The sequence below is a fragment of the Quercus suber genome, unplaced genomic scaffold (genome assembly GCF_002906115.3).
Source record: "Quercus suber isolate HL8 unplaced genomic scaffold, Cork oak 2.0 scaffold_218, whole genome shotgun sequence".
NCBI classification, from domain to species: Eukaryota; Viridiplantae; Streptophyta; class Magnoliopsida; order Fagales; family Fagaceae; genus Quercus; species Quercus suber.
Genome location: NW_027069676.1, coordinates 583,609 through 595,886, shown reverse-complemented (window position 1 = coordinate 595,886; position 12,278 = coordinate 583,609). Strand labels below are relative to the sequence as shown.

Below are 12,278 nucleotides of genomic sequence, written 5' to 3'. Positions count from 1 at the left end.
TTTTTTTTTTTTTTTTTTTTTGGTACTTGTACGTGAAATTTTCTTTAATTTGTATTGTTCTTTACTAATGATTTTTTTTTTTTTTTTTTTTTTGTCTTTTCCAACGGTTTGGTAGACAAAAACGCTTCCATTCCCAACTCCAGCCTTGTGAACTAGGCAAGTTTGGATAAAATCTTGAAGGCCAAGGTGTTCGTCCACACAGACGATTAACTCCAGGCAGCCCACCTGATATTGGACTACATCCCAATATCCAAGAGCTTCCAAGTGCCTAAGTGTGTCATCAAAGCTAGGGATCCTCAGCTGCAATAGATCAGTGTTGCTGCTCCAGGATTTCTGATCTCCGACCTAATTCTGGAAGGCGTTCTCACTACAAATCCCATACTAGAGGGTCTACCCAAGGTAGAGGCCTCCTCTTCCCATCCGATCATAGAGGAAAAGGAAATAGAATAAGAAGAAGAAGGAGAAATAGTTGAAGTGTCTGACTCCAAGGACGACTTCGGGGTTTTTGATCAATTTTTATCTCCGGACACTTCATTTAGTGATCTCAAATAGTCTTCCACATTTTTTTTTTTTTTCATATTAAACTGTGATAGGATTTGATTCTAAAAAAAAAAAACTTATCATGTGATGTGGCAATCCTTTTTTTTTTTTTGGGGGTCGTCTACTCATCTTAGACCGTACAATTTAATCACATCCCCTTGAACACTACAGTACCCTAAAAACATAGGTATCGTCAAAGGACCCATAATAACAAAAAATACTAAGACTAGACAATTCTCATCCTCCTCTTACCATTCGGATAGTGTCTCACAATTCTCATACAACATCAAGACTCATATAATTTTTTTGCTGAATAAATCAAGACTCATATAATTGCAAGCTGAGTTTTCTTCAGCGGTATATTCAGACCAAGAGGAAGGTCATATTCATCAGCTCATGCCTTTGTTAGAAGAGTTGTTTTATACAAAGATTTAAACATTTGGTTGGAAGAATTGCCAACCGATTTAGAGGCTGTATTCCAAAAAGATTTCAATAATTAATAATAAAGTCTGTTTGTTTTTTTTCTTAATGGGTTGTGCTTGTTTCTGGTAGCCAGTTCTACTGGACACGTTGCGATGCGGACACATGTCCGTATCCCAGCGTGTCCAGTGAAACTGGTCATTAGATACAAGTCGAGTCCTTTCTTAATAATATATATTAGAATTGGTAGGAAATAAATATAATTGATAATTATTATTAATTATTACAGTACAATCTAGTGTGTTGAGTTTTCCTAAAGTAGCCAAAGTATAATTTCCCTCACAGGAGAAATAGAGAGAGAGAATAAGGTTACATCATGACTCATTATTAAACTACTATAAGAAATGCCTTAGATAAGAATTTGGAGGAGGCATGTTGGTAGATTCAGCCGCTATTAAATGATGCATTAATCATGGTAAATTGTTTTGTGGGTTGTTGTTTTTGTTGGATGGGTGTGACTTACCTCTAGTATTTTTTTTTAATTGAAATCTTCTTTTATTTTATTGAGAAACTGTCACACTAACTATTAACTAAATAAAATATGGAAATTAAAACTCACTACCACTTGTCATTATATATTTAAAATAACAGGTGATGTTCAGTTAAAAAAGTACTGAAAGTAAACTAAATCCTTGTTGGATACTTGGATAAAAAAAGAGATACTAACTCTGTGGCTCATGAACTAAGCAGGTATGTTTTGTACTCAACTTAATATCTCATATTTTTGTAATTGTGTATGCCTTCCTCATGTTGTTATGGAGGCTTGGGAAAGAGATGTATGATGTATCTCTTTCTCTTTCAATAAAATATTCACATTTAAAAATAATAATAATAAACAACTATAAGAAAATTTCCTCCCAAAAAAAAAAAAAGTCCTATATTGGATTGGATTTTATAATTGGATCAATCTAAAAATTTAATTAAATTTGTATTTTTAAAGATAAGATAGAATTTTATAACTGTTAATTTGATAAAATCACTATCATATTAGATAAATTATTTCTGATAATCAAATAAGGCTTGAAAATATCATATGAAACAAATAGGCCAATAGACAATCATGATAGTGGTCAACCAAGAGAAATCCAATCAGAAGAAACTAACAGCCTAATTTCAAGGCTATTTAATATGGACAACTTGTTGCTTGTTTTTTTGGTCAAGATGATCATTTCCTCGAAATATAAACGCAACCATATTTTCAAAGATACAACCTAGTAAGGCATAGAATGATTCGAAGTTATTAGTGAAACCCTTCAAAGTGTTTCTAAGTACTCTACCTTTGTGTAAGTTTCCACTTCACAAAACAAAAACTCAAAGAAGTTTCAAATCTTTGGGATCGAAAACCGTGTCATCATAGTCTGTTTTCACCAGAAAAATTGGCTGAAAATGTCGGTATCATCAACAGAGAATGATGAGCACTCGCTCGCTAAGGGAAACACCAGCACACGTAGCAGCCCAAGTGAGATGGATATGGAGGAAGAGACTCCAAGTGAACTGTTCGAGATAAACCAAGATGTACTCAGGGCTTCTATGGTGGAAGAGCATGAGCATGAGGGTAGTTTGTTCTCTTTTGATTTTCAAAACTGGAATGATAGAGTGTTTGTAGCTGTGGGGGCGGCAGAAGAGTCAAGCTCAAGCATGGATGCCCTGGAGTGGACTCTGAGACACGTTGTTACTCCCTCCACTACGGTCCTTCTCACACATGTTTTCCCTGTCATACGCTTCATTCCAAGTCCATGTAAGTTCTCTCTCTCTCTCTCTCAGATGTGTGTCTTGGTCAAAACCGTGTCATGGAAAACCTGTAATTAAAGTGTGAAACTTATGTTTTAACAACCCTGCTATCAGTATTATTCTATTTGTTCAGGGAAAAAAATTAGTACAATTCCATTCATATTTCAGTGCTTTTGGGAGACATACCAAATGAACCATGCTGGCCTGGTACATCCTATTTTTTTATAGGTTTTTTGTGAACCATTACCAGTGCCCCAAGGCACAAGTTAAAGCGTATGTAATGTTCTATTAAGTAACATTTATATATATTTTTTTAAAGAATAAAGTCAATGCACAAATATATAAAGAAAAGTACATGACAATGATTGCTTGAAAAAATTGTATTAAAAAAAATGTAAATTGTAAAAATGTGATTTGAAATGGCATTACCAAAGGGTACTAGGCTGAAATCACAATAGCTAGTAGCTACAATTACAAATTCAATAATAATTTATGACCAATTATTGCCGGCTCCTTTGCTCAGTTGATGGATTAGATTGTGTTTATGTTTGGCATGAAGAAATGTTGATGGGATGAGCCAGTTATTGGCTGTTTGATAGAGAGTTCATTAGCAATCTAACTCTTGTTTCGGGCAACAGAATGAGTGATAAAATTAACATGTAATGTGATGATAGTAGGAATGATTCCAAGGCAACAAGTGAAACCGGAGATGGTGCAGGAATATGTGACCCAAGAAAGAGCCAAGAGGAAGAAGCTCCTTCAAGAGTTTCTTAACAAATGCTCTGCCTCCAAGGTACAAATCTTTGAACAAACAATTTAATGCAACTTAGAGCCGGTAAGAGTATTTAAATATAGTTTTTGTTTTGCATTTCATAAAATGATGGCTCTCATACTTGAATTTATTGTTTTGCTAATATACTTTATTTTCTAAGTATAGTTTAAAAAAAAAAATTGTATCCTATTTTCCTGATTTAAAACAGGATTTTGAAAACAGATAAGGGGTATTTTCAGGAGAAAATGTTTTTAATGATATAGTTGTAAATAAATTGAAAACAGTGAACCCCACATATTTGTCTAAACTCCTTTATCTCTTAAATTAAGGAACTTATCTTTATCACAAAAAGAATTTTCACACTTCAAATTTAAAACTTATCATTAAAAAAAAAAAAAAAAAAACATGATGAGCTTTATTTCTTATCATATCCAAAAATAAAAAAAAAAAAAAATTTACAGATTTTACACATTACTTTTTGTAAATATATATTTTTTAAATCTAAAAAATAGAAATGGTCTTTCAAACAATTATTTTTTGTTTTTAGTATTTTGAAAATTGTTCTTAGAAGTGAGAGCCAAACATGTAAAATATAAAAATTATTATCTGAAAACTAGTTTTAAGTTCAATTTTTTTGAAAATTGATTTTATACTATTTTAAAAACAAAAACAAAAAAAATCCTCCTACTAATCAGACCCTTATATGGCTTACATGCAAAGATAAATCTTTTTTTTTTCTTTTTTTTAAATAATGAAACAGGTGAAGGTAGGTGTTATTCTCATTGAAAGTAGCAACATCGCTAAGGCTATTGTGGAGATTATCCCTATTCTCAAAATAAGAAAGCTAGTGATTGGAACCACACAATCAAGTTTAAGGTACAAGCATCCAAGGATACAACAATAACAACGTTTTAAGAAATTTTGAATTTCCAAAGCACATTTCTTATTAGTAGCTATTCTGTTATTCAAATTTGAAAGGAAACCGGAGCCAAGGAGAGGAAGTGGAAGTGGGGTTGCTGAGAGGTGAGGGAGAGGAAGCGGGATTGCTGATTGGATCTTTCAGAATGCACTGGATACCTGTGATGTTAAGATCATCTGTGAAGGGAAGGAAGTTATTGACCAGATGATTGGATGGTCACATCGAATCAGCAATGGAAATAGTTTCAGGTCCATTCAAGAAGAAGAAAAACCCGATGGAAAACCCAACGGTTCCTTCTGGTTCAAGTGCTTTACATTTTAGAAACAAGTATATATAAGCTGCACGTAAATACAGTACTTCACTAATTAATTGAGGTACATGGGCTCATTAATGGCATAGATATCTCTCCTCGGAGTATTAGATTAAAGCTATCGGGGTTGCTTTTTGATCTGAAAATATATCTGTATTTGTTCACGTTTATATTTAGAGTGCATACAGTAATATGCTTAGTTTTAATTTGATACCCTTTTATTTCATTGTCTGTTTCGTTCAATCTTTGACACCATGATTAATTGAAGCTTGGGGACCACAAGAAGTAAGCAAATCCAAGCTACTGTTACCCTTAACTTTGGAACTCAGCACCTTGTAATGTGAAAAGTCTTGTGCTAGCGCCTAAGAAAAGAAAGAGTCACAGTTTAAATGCTAAAAGTTATATATGCATATTATGTTTTTCAGTCTATATAAATAGTTTTCTGAAATAAATTACATTTTAAATGCTGAAGTGTCCAGACTGATGTATGTTCTCTACAAGCTTAACGAAGATGGCTCAAAGAGCCATGTTTTTTGGTATTTTTATACTCAAAAGAACCAAACCTGATGTATCCAGATTGATGTATGCTGATGTATATGACAGAGAGCATTGATGCAGTTATGCAAATCAATTTGAGACTGTTAATGGCTAGACCAAACATACAAGTCCCCATTAACTTTCAATAAAATAACTTCATAATCACCACTGTCAATCCCTGAAATGTTGTTCAAAACAGTTCTCTGCCAACAGAAACCGTTTAATACTGATCATCACTAAAAGAAATCAAACTCAAGATAATTATCAGAACCTTTCTGGTTGGGAGCAGGCATAGTGGGAGCAGCCTTTTCACTCGTTGACGCTGTTGGGGCAGGTATTCTCTCCACCTCAATAGGCTTTGGGATCTCAGGTGGAGTCGCACAGCGTATCAATGCCCAATTCACACCTTCAAAGAAGGGATGTTGCTTGATCTCAGTTGCCCCTCGTTTATAAGCCAATCTATTCTGTGGTTCCTTTATAAGCAAACCCTTTATAAGATCCCTTGCTGCAAAACTGACAACCGGTGATTCTGGAAAACGAAGAGGCTGACCTACAACATTGAACAACGTAGCCCGATTTCCTGATCCCTTAAAAGGGGTTTTACCAAACAATAGCTCATACAGAAAAATTCCAAATGTCCACCAATCTACAGCACTTCCATGACCTTCACCTTTAATGATCTCAGGTGCCAAGTACTCATGGGTCCCAACAAATGACATAGACCGTGCATCAGTTGGTTCTGCCATGAGCTCAGGTAATGGGCTGACTTGGTTTCCTATCTCATTTTTAGGTTTCCGGTCCTTCTTAGACTTGCTTGAAAAGAGGCGTGGTGAGAAGCATGTTGTAGGGACTACACAGGATGGCTGAATGCAGGAAGGCTCAATGCAAGCTGGCTGGACACAATACGCAGTGTTCTTTCGTAATGGATCAGACTCCATAAATGAAGTTTTCACAAGAGTTGGACTAACAGCACAACGGAGGGAGAGGTCAAAGTCAGAGAGCATTATATGTCCATCTTCCCTCACAAGGACATTTTCTGGCTTAAGGTCACGGTAGACAATCCCAAGCATGTGGAGGTACTCCAGAGATAGCAGGACCTCTGCTACATAGAATCTGCAAGTTAAATGAAATAAAGAATTGTCACTTTCAAGTGCCATATGGGGCACCAATATGTTTTTAACCTCTTTTTTCCTCCATAGTTGGTAAGATTATTTAAGATCAGGGTAATAAAGAAATTTTGTATCAGGTACAAAGGTGGGACATTGTTCCAGAAAATAAGATAAACATAACTCCAGTTTTGGAAGCTGAATTATTTGAATACAGTATCAACCTTCAGAATAATTACAACCTCCTATATGGATCACAAGACAGTAAAATTGACAGTGATTCATGATTCAACCGTTCTTTTTTGTTTTATGATAAATACAACGGGGTAGGGATACTCGAACCCTGGACGTCTATGTTGGAAGCGCCAGGAGGTGCCAGTTGAGCTACAAAGCTCTTGGCAATTCATGATTCAACCATTCACCACCTTAACTCTTCATTTTCGAAAATAGTTTATCATTTGGCAGTGGTTATGGTTTACCACAAGGCAGTTCTTGAGGTTTGATAAGTTTGGGAACTGAAGCCCATAAAAGAATCTGGCATACAGATAATTGTTGAAGACATGCAATTAAACTTCATTCAAGGCTCTGGAGGACGCAACTTGGCACCATGTCAAGAACATTCTGATTAAGATATAATTCCAGATTTCATTGGTAATAGGGAGTTTTGAGGATACAGCCTAAGAAATTTGTCTATAAAAGTCAAGTTTCAGACTAACATGGATGGGAACTATTTAGCCAGATGGTTGCCATTGGGGGACTGACAAGAAAACTAACTCAACATACAGAAGTAAAGCTTCTTAGGAGGAGAACAAAAGGCAAAGGCCATAGCATAGAAATAACAAAACATACACAGGATACAGTTAATGCTTATAAACAAGCAGCATGTATAACATATTCCTGAAAGCAATAATATAAACTTGTCCCTTCAAGGATAGGATAGGTTTAAGCATCTAAAGCTTAAAGTATAAACAGATAATATTAGATAAGCTGAAAGTGAACATGTCAACTAAAATAAAGAGAAGAATTAGAATGGTTAAGCTTGCTTAACATACTTGACTGCCTGCTCAGGAAAATGCTTGCCTGGTTGCCTCTGCCTAAGAGTGTGCAAGTCTCCTCCAGGACAGAACTCCATTACCAAGCATGAGAACTTATCTGTCTCGAAGTGGGTGTACAATGTTGGAAGGAAGGGGTGATCCAGAGATTGCAGTATCTCTCTTTCTGTCTGAGCACGAAGCAGCTTCTTACGAGTTGCAAGAGAACCTTTGTCCATAACCTTCATTGCAAAATAACATTTAGTTCCACTTAACTCTGACAGATAGACACTGCCAATATCACCACAACCCAGCCTTTTCAGAAGTCTGAAATGGCCCAAACCCAAAACCCCATCTCTTGTTCGAACAGCTTGGATGGCTTCCCATCTCAAGTCATTTGCTTTGTGAGGCTTGCTAATACTACTACTAAAGCTGCTACAGGTGCTCTCATCGCTTACATCACTGCTTGTACTTCCTCTACACATGCTGCTCTTGCCACTCTCAACAAAATCAATTCGATCACTAATCTTGGCACTTCCACTGGTCTTGGCAAGACTGCTGTTCCCATCACTAACTTTAGCACTCCCATACTCCGATGTCTTCTTTTCTTGGTCAACAGAACTTCCCAGTGAGCCTCTTGTCTCATTTACGGTAGAATCTACCCCCGTCGATGCTTGCCCAAGACCCTGTGCGGAAGAACTTGAATCAAATTTATTATTCAAAGAATCAGACAACCCCTTTTGACTAGAATTTGGTGACTCCTTATTTTCAGCAGCTACACCCTTAACCTGCTTTGATTTGTTCTCAATAGGTTTTGGTGATTGTTCAGGAGGAACCAACTCAGTTTTGCTTGCCTTTGAAACCTGCAGAGGCGAAGGCCTGCGATCATTTGCCTCAACCGTTTGAACAACAGCTGTTTTCTGTCTCAGTTTCGCGGAAGCTCTTACATCAGTTTTTGAGGCCATCATAGGTAATAAAGAGTTTTAGAATATATCAGATAGAAGAAATCCATAGCTCAGCATCCATTATCAAAAGACCATATCTTGCACCAGCAGCCAACATATTTCTCCTAATCTGCCAAACCAACATTTCATCAATTATAGGCATCACAGATAAATTATTGGAGAACCATTACAAAGTGAACTAAACATTTATTTAGACGACTTTTTACATCCTAATCTACACAGAAAGAGAGAGAGAGAGAGAGAGAGAGAGAGAGAGAGTAGCCTGGGACGTATATCATAAAGTCCACTAATAAGAAAAAATAAGACTGCATAAATCTATTGGAAACATTTAAGCAAAATCAAATTCATACAAAACCAGTTCACTTTTCAATTTTCACATGAGCCGAAAAGATCACAAAATTAGCTGATAGACCTACATACAGAGAACTTAAAGTTACGCTTAAAATGAGTAAAATGGTAAACTCACTTTGTGCAAACAGTAAAACCTAAAACCCATCTACAAATTTATATCAAATTCTTTCCAGAACGAAAATAATTCAAACACAAAGCTGCATGCAGACCTTGATCATATGATATTGAAGAAATATAATTCTAAGATTAAAAGTCATAGCTATCTAACTCAATATGCAATCTTTCCTCCACCAAAATAAAGGTATATAAACTAAAACCAATAACGAAAAAAAAGGGACAAAAGTAAAAAATAAAAAAATAAAAAAAAAAATAAAAAAAAGCAGAACAACTATAAAAGATTCAAGGACCACAAAAAAAGCAAAGAATCAGTCTTGCTAGTTAGCCAATTAGAAAAAAAAAAAATGCAAATTCTAAACAGACTTTAACCAATCTCACATATATTAAAATAAAATCAGTAAATTAACTATAAAGCCAAGTACATAAGCATGAAGAGGGCTTCCAATTACAGTAAAAACCAGATCTTTATCTCCCAAAACCGTAGCTTTGGGTAGAAACCCAACACAGATCCAACAGCAGAAAACGACCCAGGTGAAAAAAACAAGAGTAGAAGGTAAAGTAATGCAAAACCCATGAAGAAAAACTAAGGAGGCTAAAAGGGTAAGAGAGAGTTGTCCCAGAAAAAGTACCTGAATCCAACGATCACAACAACAACAACAACACACTTGACTTGAGACAGGTTTTGCTTTGCTTTGCTTTGGGCAGTGGCAAAAGAAAAGTCCAAGTACATAAGCATGAAGAGGGCTTCCAATTACAGTAAAAACCAGATCTTTATCTCCCAAAACCGTAGCTTTGGGTAGAAACCCAACACAGATCCAACAGCAGAAAACGACCCAGGTGAAAAAAACAAGAGTAGAAGGTAAAGTAATGCAAAACCCATGAAGAAAAACTAAGGAGGCTAAAAGGGTAAGAGAGAGTTGTCCCAGAAAAAGTACCTGAATCCAACGATCACAACAACAACAACAACACACTTGACTTGAGACAGGTTTTGCTTTGCTTTGCTTTGGGCAGTGGCAAAAGAAAAGCACTGTAGAAAGGTAGTTTCCTCCTGAGTCCTAAAAATACCTGTTAAGACTTGAAAGAGAGATAGAAGCAGGAGAGAGAGAGTATGAAATCAAAATGGAACTAGGCCTCCGGTTCTGGTGGGTGGATATTAGGCAGAGAGAGAGAGAGAGAGAGAGGGTCAAACACAAATGTAAAGTAAGTAAAGCTCCTTCTTTATGGTTGAATAAAATTCTATTGGTTGGATTATCTCGTCCCGGAACTAAAGGGGTCCGAATCACCAACAGGTCTATGTTTTGTGGTCTTGCACCTGTCTGTCATGCCTTTGCCCACATCCTTCATTCTCTCTTCTCTTCCTCACATGGCTAATTATCATTTTGCCCTTCTTTTAATTTTTTTTTTCTCTCTTCCTATATCCAATTCCTATATGATCTATTTATTTCGTTGTCAAATATTTTTAGTGCATGTTTCGTTGTCAAATTTTGATCAAACTTAAAAAAAAAATTTGTTATTTGAGAAACGTGTGTAAAAATTGTAGGGAACTGCAACTATTAAAATAAATTTTAGGGTCAATTTTATGTTTTTTTTTTCTTCTATTTATTTAATTTTTTTTTATTTAAATAGAACCCATTTTAATATAACCTTAACAAGCACCGCACAGCGCTTGTTAACATTTACCAAAATGGTAAAATATTTTACCAAAACACTTTTTATATAAAATGTTTTCTAGAATGGAAACTAGGTAATTTCTCTCGCCTTACATGATACTATATTAAATTACCGATTGTTTCAAAAAAATCATACGTGTTGGGCCTCATTTATTAAAAAAGTACTTTCGGGCTACACGTGAGAGAAAGTGTTAAAAATATATGATTAAATGATTAAATTATCATATTTTAATAGTTTAAACTTTTGAGATTATCGGTAATTTAACATGTTGGGAAGTAATGCATAGGCTTGCAAGTTTGCATTGGCACGAAGGCTATGCAAATTGGTAGCATTTTTTTACTAGGGTTTTGTTGATATAGGGGTTATGTATGCTAATCCTGTGGTTGGGTGCACTGATCAGGTTAAGGTTGCACCAATTGAGTGGTTGTAAGTGGATTCAATCAAATTTGTGCATCTTTGATTGTTTTATGAGTGAATTTGATTGGGGGTTTTCATTAGTCCAAATATCCGATAGGTTATGTGTGGTAGTGGATCGGTTGTAAAATAGAATTTAAAGTAATTTCAATTGGGTTTAAACAAATAAAATAGGTTCAAATTAAACTATTATTTTTGTTAAATTTACATAACTTAATAATTTTGTATTTTTTAAGAATATATTGGCCCCATATACCCCCTGCACCACTCTTGCAACATATAATCAATACTATCTCAACTATAAAATATTTAAATTTCAACTTTTGTATTTAAAATTATGTTCAAAATACGAGTTTATATATGAATTGGATATTCTTTTTTTTTTTTTTTGAGAAACATGGATTGGATTTTCAATATGTTAATAAAAATATTATAAGTGATGTAACATTAACAAGTATTACATCAAGATCAAGGTAACTTGATTCTAATCCTAGACAAATTATATATAAAATAAGATTAATTCAACATTTACTTTATGTTATTTCTTATTTTGTTCAGTTACAAATGAATCAAATTTTGTAATCATTCACACACATATAATCTTCTTTTATGTTGATGGCCCCTTAATAAAAGTCTTTAAAAAAAAAAGTTCTAAAGAGTGAAGACCCTTGGAAACATTGGTTAGTTCATGTGCAAGAGAGATAAATACTTTTTAAAAATAATTTGCACTAATTTTATGTATACGGTCCTCAATAAAAATAAAATAAAAAATTTATAAAATCTTCTTATGGGTGGCCTGTTTTATATATACATACATACATATATATATATATATATATATATTGTAAGGTCACGATTTGTAGTCCAAACCTAAAAGATATGGGATGTGAGCCCAATAAGCCTAATACAATGAATTTGTAAAGAGTGAGTGAAAAAGCTAAGCTATTTGTGAATTAGACAACAGCTAGTAAGGATTTAAAAGATGAACAAGCATAAAAACACATGTAAATCTCGATGAAATTAGTGTCCAAGGAGATAAACTATGAGTTGAATCACTATTCCTAAAAGCTAATATAGACCTCAGTGCTACAGTAATTCTTTTTCTCTCCTATTTCATTATATTTTTCTAACCCCCCTCTTATAGGAGGTCTTTTACATTATATAGTCCTTCCCTCATCATCTATCGTCTACTTGTTTCATCTAGCTATCCACTTGAGTATATGTCCATCAAGTACCTTCTTTGCTCTATGAATGGTAGTTGAGATTCACTTTCGAGTTTTCTCACATAAATGTGGCCAGGAAAGTTGCTGTAGTGCATTTAATGTGGTGGTAAA

At 34.7% G+C, this 12,278-nt stretch overlaps 3 protein-coding genes across 3 annotated transcripts in view; 2 read left to right on the top strand and 1 right to left on the bottom strand.

Moving 5' to 3' along the window:
* LOC136070212 (uncharacterized) overlaps window positions 1-272 on the top strand; it is a 5,427-nt gene extending 5,155 nt beyond the window's left edge. Inside the window, exon 2 of the mRNA XM_065779832.1 lies at window positions 181-272. Coding sequence (XP_065635904.1) covers window positions 181-272 — 92 coding nt within the window. The remainder of the gene's footprint in view (window positions 1-180) is intronic.
* Window positions 273-2,074: 1,802 nt separating this feature from the next.
* On the top strand, window positions 2,075-4,958 carry LOC111992579 (U-box domain-containing protein 35). Its single transcript, XM_024024458.2, has 4 exons — window positions 2,075-2,758; window positions 3,426-3,544; window positions 4,284-4,399; window positions 4,502-4,958. Exons 1-4 carry the CDS (start codon window positions 2,407-2,409, stop codon window positions 4,548-4,550), a joined length of 636 nt encoding a protein of 211 aa, XP_023880226.1. The 5' UTR covers window positions 2,075-2,406; the 3' UTR covers window positions 4,551-4,958.
* A 425-nt stretch (window positions 4,959-5,383) lies between these two features.
* On the bottom strand, window positions 5,384-9,584 carry LOC111992578 (serine/threonine-protein kinase D6PKL2). The gene is made up of 3 exons (XM_024024457.2): window positions 9,489-9,584; window positions 7,448-8,500; window positions 5,384-6,402 (listed from the first exon to the last, which is right to left on the bottom strand). Exons 2-3 carry the CDS (start codon window positions 8,392-8,394, stop codon window positions 5,526-5,528), a joined length of 1,824 nt encoding a protein of 607 aa, XP_023880225.2. The 5' UTR covers window positions 8,395-8,500; window positions 9,489-9,584; the 3' UTR covers window positions 5,384-5,525.
* Window positions 9,585-12,278: the final 2,694 nt, after the last annotated feature.